General features: G+C 49.5%; 1 protein-coding gene across 1 annotated transcript in view; it reads left to right on the plus strand.

Moving 5' to 3' along the window:
* The window catches only part of LOC307076702 (dolichyl-diphosphooligosaccharide--protein glycosyltransferase subunit STT3B-like), a 46173-nt gene extending 24731 nt beyond the window's left edge, over positions 1-21442 (plus strand). The window contains exons 4-16 of the mRNA XM_079737790.1: positions 1789-1854; positions 2434-2533; positions 4428-4526; positions 5155-5301; positions 7027-7075; positions 8067-8221; positions 13075-13286; positions 15309-15496; positions 16134-16305; positions 19059-19232; positions 20026-20139; positions 20816-21025; positions 21284-21442. Coding sequence (XP_079593916.1) covers positions 1789-1854; positions 2434-2533; positions 4428-4526; positions 5155-5301; positions 7027-7075; positions 8067-8221; positions 13075-13286; positions 15309-15496; positions 16134-16305; positions 19059-19232; positions 20026-20139; positions 20816-21025; positions 21284-21364 — 1767 coding nt within the window. The 3' untranslated portion in view covers positions 21365-21442. The remainder of the gene's footprint in view (positions 1-1788; positions 1855-2433; positions 2534-4427; positions 4527-5154; positions 5302-7026; positions 7076-8066; positions 8222-13074; positions 13287-15308; positions 15497-16133; positions 16306-19058; positions 19233-20025; positions 20140-20815; positions 21026-21283) is intronic.
* The last annotated feature ends 406 nt before the right edge of the window (positions 21443-21848 follow it).

Below are 21848 nucleotides of genomic sequence, written 5' to 3' on the forward strand. Positions count from 1 at the left end.
CAAACACTAGTTGTGTGTGTGTGTGTGTGTGTGAGGGAGGCTAAACCGTACCGAAGACCATGACCAAAAACAGTGAAACTAACCGTACCGGGACTCAACTGAACCGCCATCACCCTGACATGCTTGCTGGCGGGGGGGGGGTAACCATCCGCCCTCTGCAGCCCTTTGATTGCGCGGGCTCCCCTGATTGTCTCGGAGTGGCCCTTGGTCGAAAGTGTTACGGATTGAAGACGATAACGCCCCCCCCGTCCGGACCCAGCGGGGGGGGGGGGGGGCTTTGGGTCTCCAGAGTGTCTCTGTATGACATCGGCGCCCCGTCTCACTCACCCGGGCGACTCACTGCCGATGTTCTCCCGGCAATTACTCGGATCGGGAAGAATGCGGCAATTTCCTTTTTGACGTTGAATTCGTATATTTTTTTCCTCTTCGTTGTACCGTGCCGTTCTCTGTCAGGGGCTAATGTAATGCTCGGTGAACTCCCATCTCCTGAGACATTCGGCGGCTGTACCGTTGTGATTTAATGGGGAAAGGTTATGCGTTTGTCACGATTGGAAGTCCTTCCGCGGGTTGTTAAACCGCCCGGTGCTTGAGTGGATGGAGTGTAGCGTAACAAGATTTAGAGATGCACACCTCTCACCCGTACGCTCCCACACACAAAGATATTAAGCTATGGGTTTCTGCCCACCCACAAAGTGCTTAAAGAAAATGCCAATTTGTAGAGGCTGCCGTTAAATATTACTTAATGGAAGGGCAGGGAGTATTTCTTGGGAAATAATCGACGCACACTCACACTATCACACAATGTGTGTGCATTCAGCCAGACAAGTCTGTGTCTTCAACAAAGGCTTCTGTGACGGTTCCTTAGCAACAAGCGCTGACAAAAACGTTTGCCAAGCGCGAACTCCTGTGACTGATGAGCGCGCTTTCAGCGCTGTATAGGTTCATACCAATCCAACTGAATTGTCAGTGGCTGCTCTTATTTGACACCGCCAGGTACTGACACTCAAGTGCACAGTGGGGTCCTTATTGTAATAAATGCCAAGGTTATTTAACGGTATTTGTTCGAACGCACTAACGTTTCCACCGGGCTGGAGCACAACGCCGCCTTTTGTCGCCTACAGCAGTCGTCGTTTATCGAGGTTATCTTTTATTATGTGAGGAGATTTGAAATTGAGCTCGAGTGAATGGTACACCTAACTTCAATTATATTTTTATAGCCCTTATTCACAGGTACATTCTTAAAAGGATTAACAGGCCATACATTTATGAACCCCCCCCCCCCCCCCCGACCCTAGCCCCCTAGAGGGTAAGAGAAAACTCCCTTAATCAACAAGGAAGAAATCTGGAGAAGGAACACAGAGTGGGGGAACCCCACTGATCAGGATTGCCTGTATGTATGTATTGGCATACATACATACAGGCGGAGCGTTTTGAATCACTAACAAGGTGCAGGTCGTTTGGGGTCTCCTGCTCCTCTCCACCCCCACCCCCCACCATGCCCTCCTCTAAGGTGGGGTGGTTAGCCATCCCTAATCCCTCGTCAGGCCCTGGCCCCCCGTGCCGTCATGCAGCCTCACACCACAGTCTCCCCCCTGGAGGGGGACGGGAGCCACTGTGCTGAGGGGTTGTTCCACGCAGGGTGCACGGTTAGCAGGGGCACCGAGGAAAGTCCCGGCCGGACGCTGTTCGTGTCGGACCGCTCGCCCTCTCGCCCGCTGTCTGTCAAACCGCCGGTTTGTTTGTTGCTGTCTGCCACCTCTCACCGCAGCCTTGCCCTCTGACCCGCAGGTCAAGTCCGTGAAGACGGGCTCTGTGTTCTGGGCCATCGGATGCTGCCTCTCCTACTTCTACATGGTAAGGACGCGCACACGCACACACACACACACACACAGAGACGCACAGGCACACTCAGACAGGCAGGCAGTCAGGCACACGCACTCGCTTGTCTGTCTAGTCAGGAGCACTGGACAGACAGACAGACAGCCAGACACACAGGCACACAGACACACACGCCAGCCAGCCGGGGTGCTAGTCACCACTTTATTCACAGCGCCGCAAGTAAGCCAACAAATAAACACCTGCCAATGTAATATGGAGGCTTTTTAACAGGCTTTTACACCCCGGACCCCCATCCAATACAGCCATTATGACAGCGGCGTCAGCTCATGCAATCAAACAAGGATAGGCCCCCTTTCACAGCGCCTTCTCCTTGAATTACGCTTTTCTTTTCCGCTCCTTTGATTTAATTCACAATCCGTGGCTCTTAATACCACCTACACCCCGGCTCTGGCTCCACCACTGTAACCTAATCAAGCAGACGCCTACACAAACTCCACCACCTCCACCACATGAGTCTCACACAGCAAACTGTGACAGTAGTTGAAACGCTCGGGATGATAAGATTTGGTGTGCGTGTGCCTGTTTGTTTTGCAGGTGTCGGCGTGGGGAGGATATGTGTTCATCATCAACCTCATCCCTCTCCATGTGTTTGTTCTGCTGCTTATGCAACGCTTCAGCAAGAGAGTTTACATCGGTAAGGTTCCTCACAGACACGACGCACACAACATGAGGTGTGGTTGTGCGACATCGGAGGAGTAACTGCACAATTATTTTTGATTCAATACTTTTGTAAGCGTTTAGGATACACTTGATGATTGCGGTTTACTCAAGTATACGTTGGTACCCCTAGAGTGTGTGTGTGTGTGTGTGTGTGAGAGATCAGAGAGAGATTGCGTGTGTGATTGGATATTATCATCCCTGCTTGCAAAGGCCGTGCTGAAATACCACAGAGACTCGGTCAGGGCGAACTAAACAGTCTTTGTTAATTGTGATGAGCGAAAGGGTTGAAATTAAGAAAATGCTTATCGCCTCTCCTCTTCTCCCACTCTCCTCCATCAGGCTGTTAAGGTGATTATATATCGACTAACAATGAGAGGAACACATCATTGTTTGACGTATTACAATTTTAAAAAAGTACCAAATTTCTCGACTCGACAAAAAAACGAAATTCGTCAAACATTGGGATAATGTGGCCGGATTAAATAGCCTGTGTGTGTCCAGTCCATTACTCAAAGTGCTCTTGACGCGCACCAGTGGCGCCCATTAAGAGGACTTCCTTAAGAGCTCTGTTAAAGGGTTCTGGCGCTGCACAAACACCGCCCCATTATGCCCACCAATGGGCTTTTAATGTCCGAACGCGTAGCTTTATATCAGTGGTTCCTTCCTCGTTAATGGAGACCATTAAACCCAACCCAAGGTACCTGGGTATGGCCCCTCGGATATTGTTTGATAACGGGACCTCTGTATATTAGTTTGAACTTCAATTCTGTGTCTTAGGCGCAATGTTTTCAGAATGCGTCTTGGGTGCTCGGGTGAGGAATAAACTAGGCTAATCCGTTTTCTCAGCTACTCCCCTGGTGATATGAACACTACTAGTCGAAAAACGTGTTCCTCTCTGCCTGCCGCTGAGATGCTGGCAACTGTCCCCCCCCCCCCCCCCCCCCCCCCCCGCCTGACGCCTCCTTTCAGGCTGGTGGGGTAGTCTCGGCGGAGAGGCGGTGTGCGTGTCTGAATGAGGGAATTAGAACGGGATTGTGGAAGCTTTAAGGAATGCAGTCATTCATATCGCCGGCTGACACTGCCATCCCTGACGCAGTGGCTGGGATTTCACCAGTGTTTCGCCACGCAAGCCGCGTGACAGCTTGAGGATTCTGAGCACATGTATGCATGCCTGCATGTGCATTGTGCAGGCTCATACATAAGAACACATATGAGTGGGCGCCAGGCACCTACTTCGGCTGATAATTGAATCTTGTCTGAAGGGTCATTGTATACTGGCATTTGGCCCCAGGCTGTCCTTTTCCTTACGTTTTGAATTGCTTTGGCTTGCGTTTTTCAGCAGCAAATCCCTTCCCGACTCTCAAGCAGGACTGGCTCCTATAGTTTTTCCTTAGCATTGGCATTTGTTGTGGTGTGGTTCGGCCTGTCCTCAGAGGAGTTGTTGTGCGGTAATTAAAGTGGTCGCGTGTAGATGGAGAGAGAGTGCGCCCCGCTGTTCCATCTGCTACGAGCCGAAGAAATGGTGTGCAAACAATCGTCTTATTGTTTTAATGCTTCCGTTCATGGTCTAAAGACAGCAGGTAGTCATGCGTGTGCGCGTGTGTGTGCGTGTGTGTGCGTGTGTGTGCGTGCGTGCGTGCGTGCGTGTGCGTGTGTGATATGATATCAAACAAAGCCGCTCTATCACATTTTGAAACACGCTCAAGGCAAGATTTTGAAGAAGCGTGAAAACATCGCAGTCGGACTCATCCATGCGTCTAATATGCCTAACGTCCTGCAACACACAGAGCTAGGGGATCTTCTTTTTGTGATGTTGAAGGGTGTGTGTATGTGTGTGCGTGCATTCATCTCTCCTTCTCTCCTCCTAGCCTACAGCACTTTCTACATCGTTGGCCTGGTACTCTCCATGCAGATCCCCTTTGTGGGCTTCCAGCCAATCAGGACCAGTGAACACATGGCGGCAGCAGGTCGGTAACCAACCAGCGGGGGGTTCTCTCTGCTAGAGGTCACACCATTTGTACGGAGTCACGTTCCATCAATACAACGATATGAATAGTTTAATGAACCGTTCTGCTTTTTGTGAAATATTCAGCTTAATCCATCGTCACTTCTGCGCTCTTCACCATCTCATAGCAACTGAGATGTTAGGCTGTCACACTGAAACACTAGATACGTGTTCACTACTGATGAGTCATACTGGTAGATAGAACGCCCCCTCCCCCCACTACCGTACGACGTCCAACAATCTAAAACCACGGAGAAAGCTCTCCCAGTTCCCCTCTGTTTATCATTGCTTCCTTCTTGCGTGATGTCATACCATGTGTTATCCCTTCGTGTTATGCATGCGATGGACAGTCAACAGTATGCATTGTTATTCCGGTGCCCTAGGGGGCGCTCTACTGCACCCGTTAGGTGTAACTTCTGACATTCTTCTGGTGCTAGTGAATCAGAGTTAAAATGGATATGAACGTCTCGACCTGCGTTCTTGTATCACTACTAACAAGTTATCCTTATGTTATACAACAAACATAATACTTGGTGATAAGCCCGGCGCAGCAATAGCATGTTTAACCAGCCTGCTCCGCGTCCCCCCAGGGGTCTTCGTGCTGCTGCAGGCCTACGCCTTCCTGCAGTACCTGAAGGACAGGCTGACCAAGCAGGAGTTCCAGACCCTCTTCTTCCTGGGCGTGTCCCTGGCCGCCGGCGTGGTGTTCATGACCGTCATCTACCTGACCTACACAGGTACGCCGCGCACAGACAGACCTACACTAGGAGTGGCAGTGGCTCAGGAGGTAGAGCGGGTTGACTGGTAACCCGAAGGTTGCTAGTTCGATCCCCGGCTCCTCCTAGCCGAGTGTTCGGGTGTCCCTGAGCGAGCCGCGAGCCGCCTCATCCTAACTGCTCCTGACGGGCTGGCTGTTGCATATGTAGCATGTTGAGCTGCTGGTGCAGATGGCGTTGATACCCTTTATTTACCGACTCAGACGACCAGTCAGACGCTTGGAGTCTGTCCTCTGGTAACGGCTATACTGTAGGGTCCAACACACCAGCTAAGACCTGTTAAATGTAATGAAGCTCAGGATGACTGTCTTTTATTCATAACAATATTGATGATTAAGTATCGATATTAATGTAGCTATTATAGCGCTGGCTTGATTTGTGTTCTTTGCATCAGAGTACCTTAAAGACGGTAGCTTCCATTCACAGCAACAAACTGGAATGGGTTTCCTACCTTGAAACATTTTCAGTTATGCAGAGAAAAGTGTATTTATTTTATCGCAAAGGCCTAAAGCTCTCAATGAAAAGTCCCACGGCCCTCATCCTGATTCAGTGATCATGTGCTTTGTACACAACACATTCAGTGATCATCCACTCACAACACAAAGGTCGTTACCACCCTCTCGGTGTTGAGCAAGAAACAAAACTCCTGAATGAACCGCTGAAAGCTACCTTTGATTTGAGGTAAACCCTAAAGCCCGGACTGACAGTTATTGAGTCGCCTGGTTACCTGTTGGCCTCTCTGCTTTCCAGGAGCGCCTGATTAGATTCTGACGTCTCATTAATCGTTCTGGGAGCCATGTCGGGCGGACACGAGGGTAGACGGAGAGCTCATCGCCGATCTCTGTGGCTCCCTCGCTCTGTCTCTGTCTCTTCCTAGCTCTGTCTCTCTCTCTCTCTCTGTCTGTCTGTCTGTCTGTCTGTCTGTCTGTCTGTCTGTCTGTCTGTCTGTCTGTCTGTCTGTCTGTCTGTCTGTCTGTCTGTCTGTCTGTCTGTCTGTCTGTCTGTCTGTCTGTCTGTGTGTCTGTCTCTCCGTCCGTCTGTCTGTCTCTCCGTCCGTCTGTCTGTCTCTCCGTCCGTCTGTCTGTCTCTCCGTCTGTCTGTCTCTCCGTCTGTCTGTCTGTCTCTCCGTCTGTCTGTCTGTCTCTTCATCTGTCTGTCTGTCCGTCTCTCCATCTGTCTGTTTTTCTCTCTCTCTTGGTCTCTCTGTCTCAAATTCCAATTCCCTCTGTGTGTCTCTCTTTGTCTCTCTGTTTCTCTCTTGTTCTCTCTCTGTCTCTGTCTCAAATTCCAATTTCCTCTGTGTGTCTCTCTTTGTCTCTCTGTCTCTCTCTTGTTCTCTCTCTGTCTCTGTCTCAAATGCCAATTCCCTCTGTGTGTCTCTCTTTCTCTCTGTCTCGCTCTGGGTCCCTGCGTTTGACACATTGCGAACACTTTTCATCATCCATACACGCATTTAAAATGCTTCAAGGCAACTTTATGTTCCACCAGTGCGTAACGAAAAGACAACTACACGATATGTGGCTTTGTGTGTGTACAAATGTAGATTTCATAAATGTACAGTCTGTTGCTGCTACCTTTTAGTTGGTGTATTTTCTATTCCTAGTTCATATTTGTATGTTTCTCTCCTCCTGATAGCATCCATATGCTAAGCGTGTGTGTGTGTGTGTTTCTCCTGTGAACCCCCAGGCTACATTGCTCCCTGGAGCGGGCGATTCTACTCCCTGTGGGACACCGGGTAAGTCAACACACGTACGGACCACTTAACAGCGGGCGGAGCAGAGGGTGGAGAGACCAACCGCAACAGGGGAGGGAGGAACGCCGTGTTGAGACGCTGCGCTTCCCCTAATTATGCACAAGCACCGGCTGGTTGAGGAGCGAGAACGACATGAAGCGGGTTTCTGCCTCGTCAGCAGGGGTCGGAGAAAATTTTGTTACGCCGATATAACGTCGCCCTTCTTCGTGCGATACGAGGAACGATACACAGACTCCCATTTTCTGGATTTTCCGTTGTCTAGCTTTCAGACTCGAAACATGCTCAGGCTGACAACAAATTCTAGTATGCTTTTATTTATATTTTTACCCCTGCAATACTCCAAAGTACCCCTAGGGTACGCGTACCCCCATTTGAGAACCACTGCTCTGGAGGGCTCCTGTAAACGCGCGGCACCGCTTGTTCTAATAAAGCATCACTCAAGTGCTATCTCTTTGTAACCTGCCATCTTAGATAACGGGCGACACACATGGCCCACTTCGTGTTTTGTCTGCGGTTTCTAATCTGCCCACGTAATGTGCCAGGTGTATATCAAATGTATATGCAGAGGTTTTAGCCTGCGGGGCTGCTGGCTGGCTGGCTGGCTGGCTGGCTGGCTGGCTGTTTGCTGGCTGGCTGGCTGTTTGCTGGCTTGCTGGCTTGCTGCCAGCCTGGGGTCCACTCTGCCCATCCACCACGGCCAGCAGAGTCGGCTAAACAGATAAGGCTCCTTCGGCGCTGGCTCTCCTCAGTCCGTGCTCTTCGCACGACCAGACCAGTTGCAGAGTTAGCAGCCCCGCTAGGCAGCTTTAAAGGCTTTCCGTTGTTTGTGCTTTGTTTGTTTTATTAAGGCCTGTTTTGCTTTGAGGAAAAGATGAGAAAGGGGGTTCTCTTTAGAAATAAAGTTGCATGACTTCCCACACAGTCAATGTTCGACCCTTCCTTTGTCGTTTCTGAACCCGTCTCCCCTCCGCAGCTACGCCAAGATCCACATCCCCATCATTGCGTCAGTTTCGGAGCACCAGCCCACCACCTGGGTCTCCTTCTTCTTCGACCTCCACATCCTGGTCTGCACCTTCCCCGCCGGCCTCTGGTTCTGCATCAAGAACATCAACGACGAGCGCGTCTTCGGTGAGTCCTCCGATCCGTCTCACTTATCTCCGTGGCAACCCTTTCCTCGGGCCGGCTCAAACAAATGGCAGAAGTTTGTTATTTATTACGGGAACGCTGCGAGCGTCCTATGGCGACTCGCTAACCCCACTGACTTCCAATTCCGTTATGTCCTCCTCTAATGGTTATTTACCCAGGTGTGTTTTCATTTGGTTTGCCGGGCGAATGTCGATCTCAGCAGGTGACTGCAGCAGCCAATCGGCAGACAGCAGGCCCCCTGTGACTGCATGTAGCTTAGCAACAACTTCACTTCACATTGGGAATTCACTGGCCGGGAGCCGCACTTTCTCTCACCAACCGCACTAACTCTTCCTAACGACATGTTGAATAATGCACAGTGCCGCAATTCACCCTCTTATATTTTACTATTTAACCATGAAGCTAATTTATCTTATATATTTGTTGACATTTCGGAAAAGCATAAAATCTTCCCCTCTCTCCTCTGCCAGCATCACTAGGCAGAAGTGGATTTAGCGTTTGCACAATTGCCGCACACGGCGAGCGCCTCGCTGCCCTGTTCCCGAACGCACGAATGATTAGTGCTCACCTTCTGCTACGCGGGCTCCTTAACTCCGTGTTGAGCCACGGCAAGGCCCGGGCGGCTTTAGATACAGGGTGAGGATGTTGATCGTGACGAATGGCTCACCGCCACTAATGGCCGCGCCCCGGGGTTTGCGTGGCGGCGTCGGCGGCGGCTTCTGAGAGCCTCTCCTCGCGGGACAGCACGGCGGTAATGAGCTGGTGATAATGGCTGACGGATGGAGGATCAAAGGGAATCAAAGGGACCAGCCAGGAAAGGGCTTCTCCGCCTCTACGGCAACACGATGAAGCCAGTCTGTGCGCTTAACTGCTTCGCCCACGGCACACATTAGGTATCAAAGCCGCCCCGAAGTAAGGTAACCCTGCTAATTACACAGCACGGCGTTGCCACGGCGCTGGGATCTTTTATGAAGGAGTGCAAGGGGAGGTTTTCTTAAAGACCTACCCGGCACTCAGATCTACAGAGACTACAGCGATAATTTACAATTGGGTGATTGGTGTTTCTGATTTGCTTGTATTGGTGCCATGTGACCTGGTGCTAGTGTGTGAGGCAATCAGAACCCTGCCATTGCAATAACCTGTGTCCCCAGATGTGGACCTATCTCTGGGGTTGCAGTGATCTGTTGCGTACCAGTGCAACAAAGCAGCATTGAGTCCTGCTGAAACGCTTACACTGAGTCCTTTGCTGCCCATAGAGGCCTAATAGGGTTTGGTTTTGAGTTGATATTGAAAAGCCTTTTGCAATACATGAGCACGGAGAATTAGCCCAGCATTGAACATTATCAAGTGTGTGTTCAATTAAAAATCGATATTGATTATTGAGGTATGTAATGTACGTGGTCGGCTATTTGTCAGTTAGGATCCGTGGCATGCTGATTATCAATAATTAACGACCTCACGTATAAGAATATAAAAAGATGTTCTGACATGACCATGACAACCATCCGGTATTCATGTTTATGTTCAATAATTAAAATGATGTGCAGTCCAATATACATTATGAATAACTGTCTGTATAATTCAAAATTTATCTGAGATCTGTGCGGGGACTCGAAGCTAGACGCAGTAAGATTCCTTTTGATGAGAGAAGCCAGGTCAGTGAGTTGTGCGTTATGGCATCAGTACCTTGAAGAGGTTACTAAACCCTGCACTCCAGCATTGTATTCAAGACCTCCCCCTTACATCCTGGGAGAAAGGGAGCTGAAAAACTGATCTGGAATCAGTGGTTCAGCAAACTCCAATCCAAGTTAAGACAAATCAGCGAACTCCAATCCATGTGTGGACTAATCAGGTGATCAATCCAATCCACGTGTAGACCAATCACAGCTCAGCAAACTCAAGTCCATGTGTAGACCAATCAGAGGTTCAGCAAAGTCCAAACCACATGTAGACCAATCAGAGGTTCAGCAAAATCCAATCCACGTGTAGACCAATCAGCGGTTTAATCCAAACCACGACCTTGCTGTTTATCCCACCATGCATTTCCCCTGCTGTTTGCAATGCGACTGAGTTGGCGTGATGCGCTGTTCCTCCACGCTTTGGATCTTGACGTGTCAGCCAGGACAAAAGGTCTTCATATGAGGATGGACCCGAAATCTGATGGGCCCGTGGAATCTGTTCCGAGATCCGGAAAAAAAAAAACAGATGGATAGAGATAAAGAGATATAGATGGAGATGAAATAGATAGATCGTAATACAGACCAGATTTTTTCTGAGGTATTACTGACCATGCACGACTGAGAAGTGAGACACAGGCCAGGACAGGCAGGCTATTTTATTGACCCCTCAAACCCCACGATTAAAACAGTACTAAAAATCCAGATTGCTGCTAAAAATGTCAATCATGTCGGATATATAGTGACCTAATAAAAGTTAAGACCTAACTTGCCTGCCTTGTTCTGCCTTGAACGATGTGTTACGTGTCTTATGAGTTGAACCGTAACAGTCCACCACACGTGACACAATTAACATCCATGTTTACTGTGTAATCTGATCCTTATGGTCTAATCATCACGCATGTTACACACTACCTCCATGCGTTTCTCCCGTGAGCAGCGCTGCCTACAAATTAACCCACGAACATGGACCCTAACCCGTTTGTGTCCCGGTTGGGGTCTCTGATCCTAGGGTACGGTTAGACCCCTGAAGACCTCCAGCCGGGACCCAGTGTTTCTCATACTTCCTACCTTTTAATGTCCACACACACTGGGCAAATAACCAGCTGGTGTGTGTGTTAGCATTTGTATGCGTGTGTGTGCACAGTCTGCTATCAAGTACAGGCTCTTGATCTTCCCTTCTCTTTGTGTGCTCTTCCTCTCGATGTCTTCTGCTCTGACTTATAACTGCAGCAGCATTCCTCTCGGGCCGTCTCTCTCTCCCTTCTTCACCGCCGAATAAATTCACTCTGCTCCATTCCGTGTGTGTGTGTGTGTGTGTGTGTGTGTGTGTGTGTGTGTGTGTGTGTGTGTGTGTGTGTGTGTGTGTGTGTGTGTGTGTGTGTGTGTGTGTGTGTGTGTGTCCGCCCCATTTATGCAGGAGCATTTTCAGAGCAAAGTCATTTTGAGCCTCATGTTTCGGCCCCATTGTGTTCGCGGTACTCTCCCTGCCTCCACTTTGCTCTGTCACCGGCCCCTTTTACAGAGATCCCACATCATTGCCGTACAGACGAGCCGGAATTATCTGGTTTTGCTTTTTTCACACAGAACAAAAAAACAAAGTCGGCCTAATGCTGTCCCCATTTGTCCTTTGCTGGTGGACGGTGTGCCATCAGTTCATTACTTTATATCGTGGATCAGTTCATTATTTTAGATTGTGTACAAAATCTACCGCATTCATTTATTTCCAGTAAAGCTGAACAAATATGTTGTGGGGATGTTGAAGGACTATACTGTCATCTGTCATTAGGGGCTAAACATATACAATTGAATTGGTCAGTGGTCAAACCATCATAACTGTCTCCCCTGGCATCACTAAAACATCTGTTACCAATATAATTAGACAAAAAGTTTTGTTCTATCAATTCTGCCAAAGAGCATTCAGTGTTAAAAAATGGTGGTATAGCACTCAAGTCTTTTGGAATCAATACGAGTCTGTCGGTACGAGTTTATGGACAGAGGAAAAGTGAATCGCCCTGCAAGTACTTTCCAAAATGACAATGGGGGCACTTTGATCACAAAGATCAAAGTGCTATAGTGCTATGGTTACATTCGTGGCAAGCTTTCAGTCGGAATTGGCACAAAAAAGATATTTTAACAACTGATGTTAGTAATGGTTGTCTAAGTGAAGATAGTTACGATGATTTGTACCCGCAGACTGGGATTGTCCATATAGATCTCAGATCATATTTATGATCATTTTTGATGCAATTTCTTCTTAATGATCAGCAATGTACTGAAATGAAATAACAACCGACAACGGAACAACTTCTTTCAGATGCTGTTTCCTAATGCTTGATTACTAAGCAACTGAGTTTTTGCCTGATGGAATGATGTTGAAACAATCAGCAATCAGATGTTACACTTATGGATTTCACACCACCCTGGCCTCAAAGATATTTCTCTTTTTTGTATTATTATAATAACAATACTAATGATGATAATATGTTCATTTGTAAAGCAATTTTCAGTCAAGAAAGTGAATCTTCCTATATAAGGTCTACTAACTTCCTCTCTCCCACTCTCCCCTTCCCTCTCTCTCTCTCTCTGTGTCTCTGTCTCTCTGTCTGTCTCTCTCTCTATCGCCCTCTCCTTCCCCTTCTCTCTCCCTCTCTCTCTCTCTCTCTCTCGCTCTCTCTCTGGCTCTGTCTCTGTCTCTCTCTCTCTCTCTCTCTCTCTCTCTCTCTGTCTCTGTCTCTCTGTCTGTCTCTCTCTCTGTCCCTCTCTCTATTGCCCTCTCCTTCCCCCTCTCTCCACCTCCCTCTCTCTCCCTCTCTCCTCTTTCTCTCTTTCTCTTTCCCTCTCTCTCTCTGTCTCTGTCTCTCTGTCTGTCTCTCTCTATTGCCCTCTCCTTCCCCCTCTCTCCACCTCCCTCTCTCTCCCTCTCTCCTCTTTCTCTCTTTCTCTTTCCCTCTCTCTCTCTGTCTCTGTCTCTCTGTCTGTCTCTCTCTATTGCCCTCTCCTTCCCCCTCTCTCCACCTCCCTCTCTCTCCCTCTCTCCTCTTTCTCTCTTTCTCTTTCCCTCTCTCTCTCTGTCTCTGTCTCTCTGTCTGTCTCTCTCTATTGCCCTCTCCTTCCCCCTCTCTCCACCTCCCCCTTCTCCCTCTCTCCTCCTCTCAGTGGCCCTGTACGCCATCAGCGCGGTGTACTTTGCGGGCGTGATGGTGCGTCTCATGCTGACCCTGACCCCTGTGGTGTGCATGCTCTCGGCGGTGGCCTTCTCCAGCGTCTTCGAGCACTACCTGGGCGACGACATGAAGCGCGAGAGCCCCCCCGTGGAGGACAGCAGTGACGAGGACGACCGCAGGAACTCTGGGAACCTCTACGACAAGGTCAGGGGGGGGGGGATGACACCTGGTGTGAGCTGGGGGGCGGGGGCTGCGATCATAAAGGTGTGTGTGTGTGTGTGTGTGTCTGGGCTGCGATCTTGAAGGAAGAGGTGTACGTGTTTGGTTGGCTGTTTGCTGGTGTATGTCAGTGACAGTCTGTGCATTTTGGGGGTTATTTTGGGTTCGGTTTCTAAAGCTTTAATTTTTACTTTCTTGCTTTTTTGATTTGTTTTTGGATTTACGGATTCGCATCACAGACATTTTTTTTGCTATCTTAAGAACAAGATCAAAAGGCTGCGGGCTCCGATGCTGTCATACAGTGTGACAGGGTGAAATGCGCTGACGATTGCATCACAGTCTTACCGATGCAGTCTGCCACGTCCCGAATAGTTTCAAACTTGTTTGATTTTTTTTTTTGCGTAGCAACGAGGTGGTTGGTCAAAGCAAAGGCCAATGAGGAGTCGGAACCGGTGGCACCACTGACTCTTTGTGCTATCAGTCAGTCCTGATTTTGGAATACACCCTGCGTGCCAAACTCCCTGGGCTTTATTGGGCTCAATTCCATTACTATAGACTATGCGGTCAATCGATGTTCCTCCATGTTTATTGTGTTTAGCAGATGGCTTCGCGACCGTGTTTTGGTAGAATCCATTTTTCAAAATACCTGGAGGCAGTCCAGCTTATGACACTTCACCCTGAATCTCAGAACGTGTATTACGTCTAAACCAATCTGTGATTGATTCATTCGGTCTGAGCCATTCCGTTCATTGATCGGTGAAGCTGTGATAGATTACACTGTGTGTGCCATAAGCTTAAGTCAAAGTACTGCAGGGGTTTTGTAAGTAAGAGGCTGGTTGGACGGCATATATTTCCACCTTGGCATGTGAAAAAAGAGAATTCTAAAAGTGCATTTCAGACCCCGACACAATCTCTTGAGCCTAAAGCTGCGTTCACACCAAAAGACACATTTGTCGCCCGTTTGCGTTGTATCCCAAGTTTTGTCGCCCGACAAATCATAAACTGTCGCTGTGGAAGTTTTTTTCAGGCGAATTTGCTGCGTTTCACCCCGGACTGTACTGCAGGGAACGGTTGGCCGGTTGAACGCTGATTGGCTGTTACGTTACACATGTCACTCAGTGGCCACGCTGATTGGCTGTCACCACGCGACTGTCGCGGCAAAGTTGAAATATTTCAACTCGAGCGAATTTGTCGCACAGCAAATCCTCGTGACAAATCAAAACTTGTAGCAGGTTTTCTCTAGTGAAAAATTCGCCAGATTCGCGTCTCTACGTTGACTTTGTATGGAGTCGTGTCGCCCCTTCGCGTTTGGTGTGAACGCACCTTAAGAAAGTCTAACCTCCCACTTCAGATACACAGCGGTGTATCCAAAACCACAGGCATCTATCGTCGCCTAGCAACCGTCCACTTTACATCTGCTTGTCAGGGTGTTGTCAAGCCACGCCTCGTCCGTCTTCTTGTAGACAAATGGAGCCTAAAGCCGGTTGTAAACCCACAGTGTGGGTTTACATGGTCTCATTAATAGTCCGCCCAGATGGGTCCTATACTCATTCCCCTCCCCCAAGGACTCATGTCTCGTAGATGCTAACACGATAAATCATGTAAACACGATAAATCGCGCTAACATGATAAAAGGCCATTTATCGCCTTTTATCGCGTTAGCGCGGCGGCCATTTTGGTGCCGCCTCAGTGTGGAATATTCAAGTCTCAAGCCCCTCAAGTCTCAGTATCTGAGTCTCAAGCCCCTCCAGTCTCAGTATGTGAGTGTCAAGCCCCTCCAGTCTCAGTATGTGAGTCTCAAGCCCCTCAAGTCTCAGTATGTGAGTCTCAAGCCCCTCCAGTCTCAGTATGTGAGTCTGGAGCCCCTCAAGTCTCAGTATGTGAGTCTGGAGCCCCTCCAGTCTCAGTATGTGAGTCTGGAGCCCCTCCAGTCTCAGTATGTGAGTCTCAAGCCCCTCCAGTCTCAGTACGTGAGTATCAAACCCCACTTCCCGTTCCTCCTCGCAGGCGGGCAAAGTGCGGAAGCACGTGTCGGAGCAGGAGAAGGCGGAGGAGGGCCTGGGCCCCAACATCAAGTCCATCGTCACTATGCTGATGCTGATGCTGCTGATGATGTTTGCGGTGCACTGCACCTGGGTGACCAGCAACGCCTACTCCAGCCCCAGCGTGGTGCTGGCCTCATACAACCACGACGGGTAAGGACACACACGAACTCGCCACGTGCGTACACACAAGCGCCTCTAAATTCTGGCCCGAACACGCGAATGTTTGCATTTGCTCGCCCATACAGATACGCTTACGCACATGCACACACACACACACACACACAAAACCACATGCACATCTGCATACTCGCCCAAACATGTGCTTGCTCCTATTCACACCAACACACACACTTTTATGATCACAGGCCACACACACATCTTCATCATCGCAGCCACACACACACACACACACCTTCATGATCATAGCCCTCACATAAACACACATCTCCATACACGCACGCACTCAAAACCTGCATGCACATCTCCATAATGACACGCATCTCCACAATCCGGCGCACGCACACGCACTGAACGGAAACCAATCTTTATTATCGTTACACTTCAGGGGCACCATCCTCTCTGGCATAGCACCGATTATTTAAATTGATTCACATTTCTGAAGGAGATCGATGTAGTATCCCCACCAGTCCCATTTGATGTGTTCAACCTGCAATCTGCTTTGATCTCGCCAATGAACAGTTCACAGTTTGCACTCAATTTATTTCCATCTCCTCTCTGGAACACCTCTCTCTCCCCCCCCCTCCCCTCCCCCCCCCTTCCTCCCCAGCTCACGGAACATCCTAGACGACTTCAGGGAGGCGTACTATTGGCTGAGGCAGAACACAGACGAGCACGTGCGAGTCATGTCCTGGTGGGACTACGGCTACCAGATAGCGGGAATGGCCAATCGGACGACGCTGGTGGACAACAACACGTGGAACAACAGTCACATAGCGCTGGTGAGGCCCCTTGAGACACCCCTGCCCCAGGGGGTCGGCAGCAGCTCTGGAGGTAGAGCGGGCTGGCTTGTAACTGGAAGGTTGCTAGTTCGATCTCCGGCTCCTCCTAGCTGAGTGTCGATGTGTCCCTGACTGTCCCTAACTGCTCCAGACGAGCTGGCTGTGGCCTTGCATGGTTGACATCACCGTCGGTGTGTGAATGTGTGTATGAATGGTTGTAAGTCACTTTGGACAAAAGTGTCTGGAAATGCCCTAAATAATATAAATATCTTGCGTGGTCACGTTCTGCTTCCGTCTGCGGACCAGAGGCTAGAGGCCCTCGGGTCTGCCCATCCTGATAATCCGACTGAAATTCCATTCGGTTTCACCTCATCGTTCAGTCTGAAGGTTCTTCCCTCGCGCCGTTGATGGGCTGCTTTCACCTCCACCAATAATTGGTGGAGTGTGCGGTACGTTGCTCTCTGTTGCCCTCTCTTTTGCCTTCTGTTGCTCTCTCTGTTGTTGTTTTTAGCCGTGGTTTCTGGTTTATTCACAATGGCTTCAACAGTGGAATTGGTAGAATCCATTTTTCATAATACCTTAAGGCAGTCCAGCTGATGACACCTCACCATGGATCTCAGAACGTGTGTTGGGGGGGCTTCAGGGTCTCGAATCACGCACAACCCCTTCCTTTGCTCCGCCTGCAGCAGTAACTAGGGCTGCTTTAGAGATCTCTTTTGGTTTCGATTTGTATTCAAATCCCTTAAATCTAAACCAATCTGTGTTTGATTAATTCGGTCTGAGCCATTCCACAGGGGGAAGAAGGGTTAGTGATGGGGAAAATCAAAGAATCACGTGGAACCGTCAGTCTGTTATTTCCCTCTATTGGTTCTCCGTGTCGGTTGGTTCAGTTTCTGAGCACCTGTTCGGTCAGTGCAGAGCCTCAGGCGTCGAAACCAGGCTGGGCCTGAACGCGGTTCTGGAGCGTGTCTGTGGAGGGCTTCACGTGCTGCTGAGGCTGTAGCCCCATGGCACTACCCCCCCAGCCAGGGGCTGCGGTCAGGGGTTGGACAGCCGTGTCCATGGGTATATTCAGGCTGCAGTGGAGCACAGACGTTATGAAGAGGATGATGAGATTTAATTGAGGACTTTAGATAGATAGATAGATAGATAGATAGATAGATACTTTATGCATCCCCTTGGAGAAATTCAGGTATCCAGTGGCTCAAGAAGTCAGTCAACAAAACCGTACAATAGACAAACAACAAAATGGACAAACGGTCAGAGTCCACCAAATAAGGTAGATATAAATATATAACCATTACGCAACTGCACATTGTGTGTGCAGTGTGTGTGGGGGTGGGTTGGGGGGGGAGAGAGAGGGAGGGAGAGGGAGAGAAAGAGTCGTGATAGGCCACTACCCTTGTCCGAGGTTCTGTGTAGTCTGATGGCTCTTAGATATCAGGATTAAGTCCTCTAACCGAGGCCTTTATCCAAAGCAGGTGGCGGCGTGTGGTGGTTATTTATTTAACATGCATGTCATTACCGAGCAGCTCGTTAATGACTCATTAATTAAGCATGGGAAGTTGAGACACCTTGGATGCTCAAGGATGCCTGCAGGCAGATTGGGAGTCAGAGTGTATGTTGGTATTGGACGAGGAAGTCTTTGTTTCAGGGTTCCCTTTCTATTACCGTGGAAACGACTTAATACGACTTCAAACCAACGAGGGCTTAATGTAATCTTCTAAGGGGCTTAAAAAGTTGGCGCCAAGGACAGCAGAATTCATGAATGAGTCCTCCGAAGTATTAGCAAAGTGTGCAATTGTTAAAATACACACGCCATCACTAAGACAAGCATATTTGTGCTCACAATCATCGCAATCATTGCCCGGGGCCCCCCTCTTATTTTTCTTAAATTCCCGGCGGTTTAGACTTAATTATATCTTCATTTTCTTTGTTAACTGTGAATTCCCTTGGCCTCTGTTCCTGGTTTGGAGCGCCACCCAGTGGACACCCTGTGCTACGACAGCCGCACTATAGCTCTCGCTTACCAGGGAGCCACGCTGAGCTTAAAGTGCTGGATTGTGGATACGGTTTATTGTATGCTTAGTAATTGAACAGGCCAATGTTTTCTTTGGTCGACTTCCAACCGATTCCGACTAAGACTCGGATTAGTGCACCCATCATCCTCCAAATGACGTCTTTTCTTTAAACTGTCCTTGTATAAACGATGTCTGGGTTCGCACAACTGGCTGTATTCCTCCACCGCACCTCGTCCGTGATGGTAAAGGGTTAGTAATCCAAGCAACCAAGAGGTGCACAGTCTGCGGGGGGGCCACAGGGTTGTAGTGATATGGGGACGGGGGCTGGCTGTATAAGTACAGTTATTTCCTTGTGTGTGATACGGCGATGTATCGTCCAGCCGTAGGCATAACGCATCTTTCTGTGCATCAGAGGGGCTCAGTGCAGCACCGCTGGGTGATTATAGTGTGGGTATCCTCGCGGCTCGATGCCAAGCTACGAGGCGTCAGCGTGCCCAGCCGAGCAGAGGGCTGAGACATCCCTGGCGTTGAATCAGGGTTATGATCACTGATTTATTCATCAAGTGAACGTCGTGGTTTAAAATGTGGACTTGAGCTGAACTAGAAACCTATTGCCTTCAAATGTATTTGACGTGAACACGTTTTGACACAAACGTGTCGGCACCCGTGGACAGTTCTCTGGTCCAATCAGTGTCGTGTTTCTGATTTTCTCTTCCTGTTTGTGACCCCCAGGTGGGCAAGGCGATGTCCTCCAATGAGAGCGCAGCCTACGAGATCATGCGGTCGCTGGACGTGGACTACGTCCTCATCATCTTCGGGGGCGTGATCGGCTACTCGGGCGACGACATCAACAAGTTCCTGTGGATGGTGCGGATCGCAGAGGGGGAGCATCCCAAGGACATCAGGGTGAGGGAGACAAGCCTTCAGGGACAACAACGTCCCCCCGTAACACTAATCCTAACCCCTCCTGGACAAAACGCTGTGCACGAGAAAGATCGTACGAGCACAAAGATCGTACGAGCACAAAGATCGTACGAGCACAAAGATCGTACGAGCACAAAGATCGTACGACAACAAAGATCGTACAAGAACAAAGATCGTACGAGTACATTTGACATTTCCGAAGGATAGAATACAGGCCATTCCTGGATCTGATTTCAAACATAGTTTGTAAGTTAAATTAGACTACGCAACCGAGTGTGCGATGAATCTAACGATGAATTAATCGATCGAATTGTTTGATTTTCATGATGAAAACGTTTGTCTATATGCAGCGTATAGCGTGAGCCATGCCAATATCTTGTTTCAATCTAAAACGACGCCTCCATGACTCAGAGCAAGAACCAAACTAAAAGGTGAATGCAACACTACTGACGAGTTAACCCTGCTACCTGCCTCCCCCCTCTCCCTCCCTCCCCCTCTCCCTCCCTCCCTCCCCCTCTCCCTCCCCCTCTCTCTCCCCCTCTCCCTCCCGTCCTCCTTCCCTCCCCCCCTCTGCCTCCCTCCCCTCTCTCCCCCTTTCTCCCCCTCTCCCTCTCGTCCCCCCCTCCCTCCTTCCCTCCCCCCCCTCTCCCTCCCGTCCCCCTTTCCCTCCTTCCCTCCCCCCCCTCTCCCTCCATCCCATCCCCCTCTCCCTCCGTCCCTCCCTTTCTCCCTCTCCCCCCCCCCCCCCCCCTTCCCCTCTCCCTCCCCCCTCCAGGAGAGCGACTACTTCACCCCCCAGGGAGAGTTCCGGGTGGACAAGGCGGGCTCCCCCACCCTGCTCAACTGCCTCATGTACAAGATGTCGTACTACCGCTTCGGGGAGATGCAGGTACTTGTGTTCACGTTTCAGTGCTTCCTCGGAGAACACGGGGGATTGTCGCCGTCGCTTCCACTAAAGGTCTCCACAATTGACAGGTTGAAATTAGGCAGAGTTGCGAAGTCTGAAGTCGTTGAAGTCTCAATTGGAAACTCAACGTGTTTACAACCGTATAGACAAGTCTTTTGTGGCTTATGCAAATCATCCTACTCCCACTGTATTCTCTTTCTCACACTCTTTCTCTGTGTGTGTGTCTCTCTCTCACCCGCTCTCTCTATCTCTGTATCTGTCTCTCTTCCATTAATTTCCTCTCTCGCTTTCTCTCTTTCTTGCTCTCACTCTTTCTTTGAGTTTCTCTCTCTCTCTGTCTGTCGCTCTCTCTTTCTCTCTCTCCGTCTGTCTTTCTCTCTCTCTCTTTCTTTTTCTCTCTCTTTCTTTCTGTCTCTTTCTTTCTTTCCCTCTCACTCCCGCTCTCCGTCTTTGTCTTTGTCCGTCTGTGTCTGTCTCTCTCGCTCGCTTGCTCGCTCTCTCTCTCTCTCTCTCTCTCTCTCTCTCTCTCTCTCTCTCTCTCTCTCTCTCTCTCTCTCTCTCTCTCTCTCTCTCTCTCTGTCTCTCTCTCCCGCTCTCTGTCTTTGTCTCTGTCCGTGTCTCTCTCTCTCTGACTCTCCCTCCCCTCTCTCTCCCTCAGCTGGACTTCCGCACGCCGCCGGGCTTCGACCGCACCCGTAACGCGGAGATCGGGAACAAGGACATCAAGCTGAAGCACCTGGAGGAGGCGTTCACCTCGGAGCACTGGCTGGTCAGGATCTACAAGGTGAAGAAGCAGGAGAACCGCGACCCCGCTGGGCACCAGCTCCGCTCCACCGACACCACCCGGCAGAAGTACACCTCCAAAAAGGTACGTCGTAGGTAACCACGGTTACCTGGCAGTGGTCATCAGCGGGATCGTGTCATCGGAGGCGATTTAAATAATAAAGGGGTCATGTTTCGGTAGGACAAACGCAGACCGCTTTAATTTGAAGTATATTTAATTTGAATCTGTAGTATATTGATATTAAGGATGACATTGAGGATGGTAGCCTTGATAAAGCAGTTGATGTTGTGCCGTTCATGTACAGGTTATTCACGCTGCTTCTTCTTCTGAACCCTCCCCCAGACGGCCAAGAGAAAGCGCGGCTTCATCAAGAACAAGCTTCTCCTCAAGAAGGGCAAGAAGATGACCAAGAAGTCTTTATAGAATGAACCCAGCCACCCCACACCAACTGAGCCACAGCGGGAGACGAGAGGAGGAGGAGGAGGAGGAGGAGGAGGAGGAGAGAGAGAGAGAGAGGGAGGAAGAGGGAGGGAGGAGAGATGGCGAGAGGGAAGATCGAGATTTGAGGCAGAAAGAAAATCAAAAAAAAAATCAAAAAAATGTGAAACGTTTAACAGCAAGTGAGCGGTAATGATAGAGCCCCTAAGGGTCATTAAGGACACGGCGAGAGATTCTTCCCCCCCACCCACCCGGGCATCAACTAGTTTTTATCCAGGGACGGGACGAATGTCAAATAATTTTTACTATCGTCATGAAAACGGGAAATCGCATTCACCCCCCCAAACCCAAAACAACACCACGATTCGCCCAAATGTATTTTTTTCTTTCGGGAGGGGTTGAACAGGAAGGTGTGAAGCGTTGGAGATGAGATCAGCCAATCTGAGAACCGCAATCCCTGCGTCGTTTG

The sequence above is a fragment of the Pollachius pollachius genome, assembly GCF_949987615.1.
Source record: "Pollachius pollachius genome assembly, chromosome: 1".
In the NCBI taxonomy this organism is placed as follows: domain Eukaryota; kingdom Metazoa; phylum Chordata; class Actinopteri; order Gadiformes; family Gadidae; genus Pollachius; species Pollachius pollachius.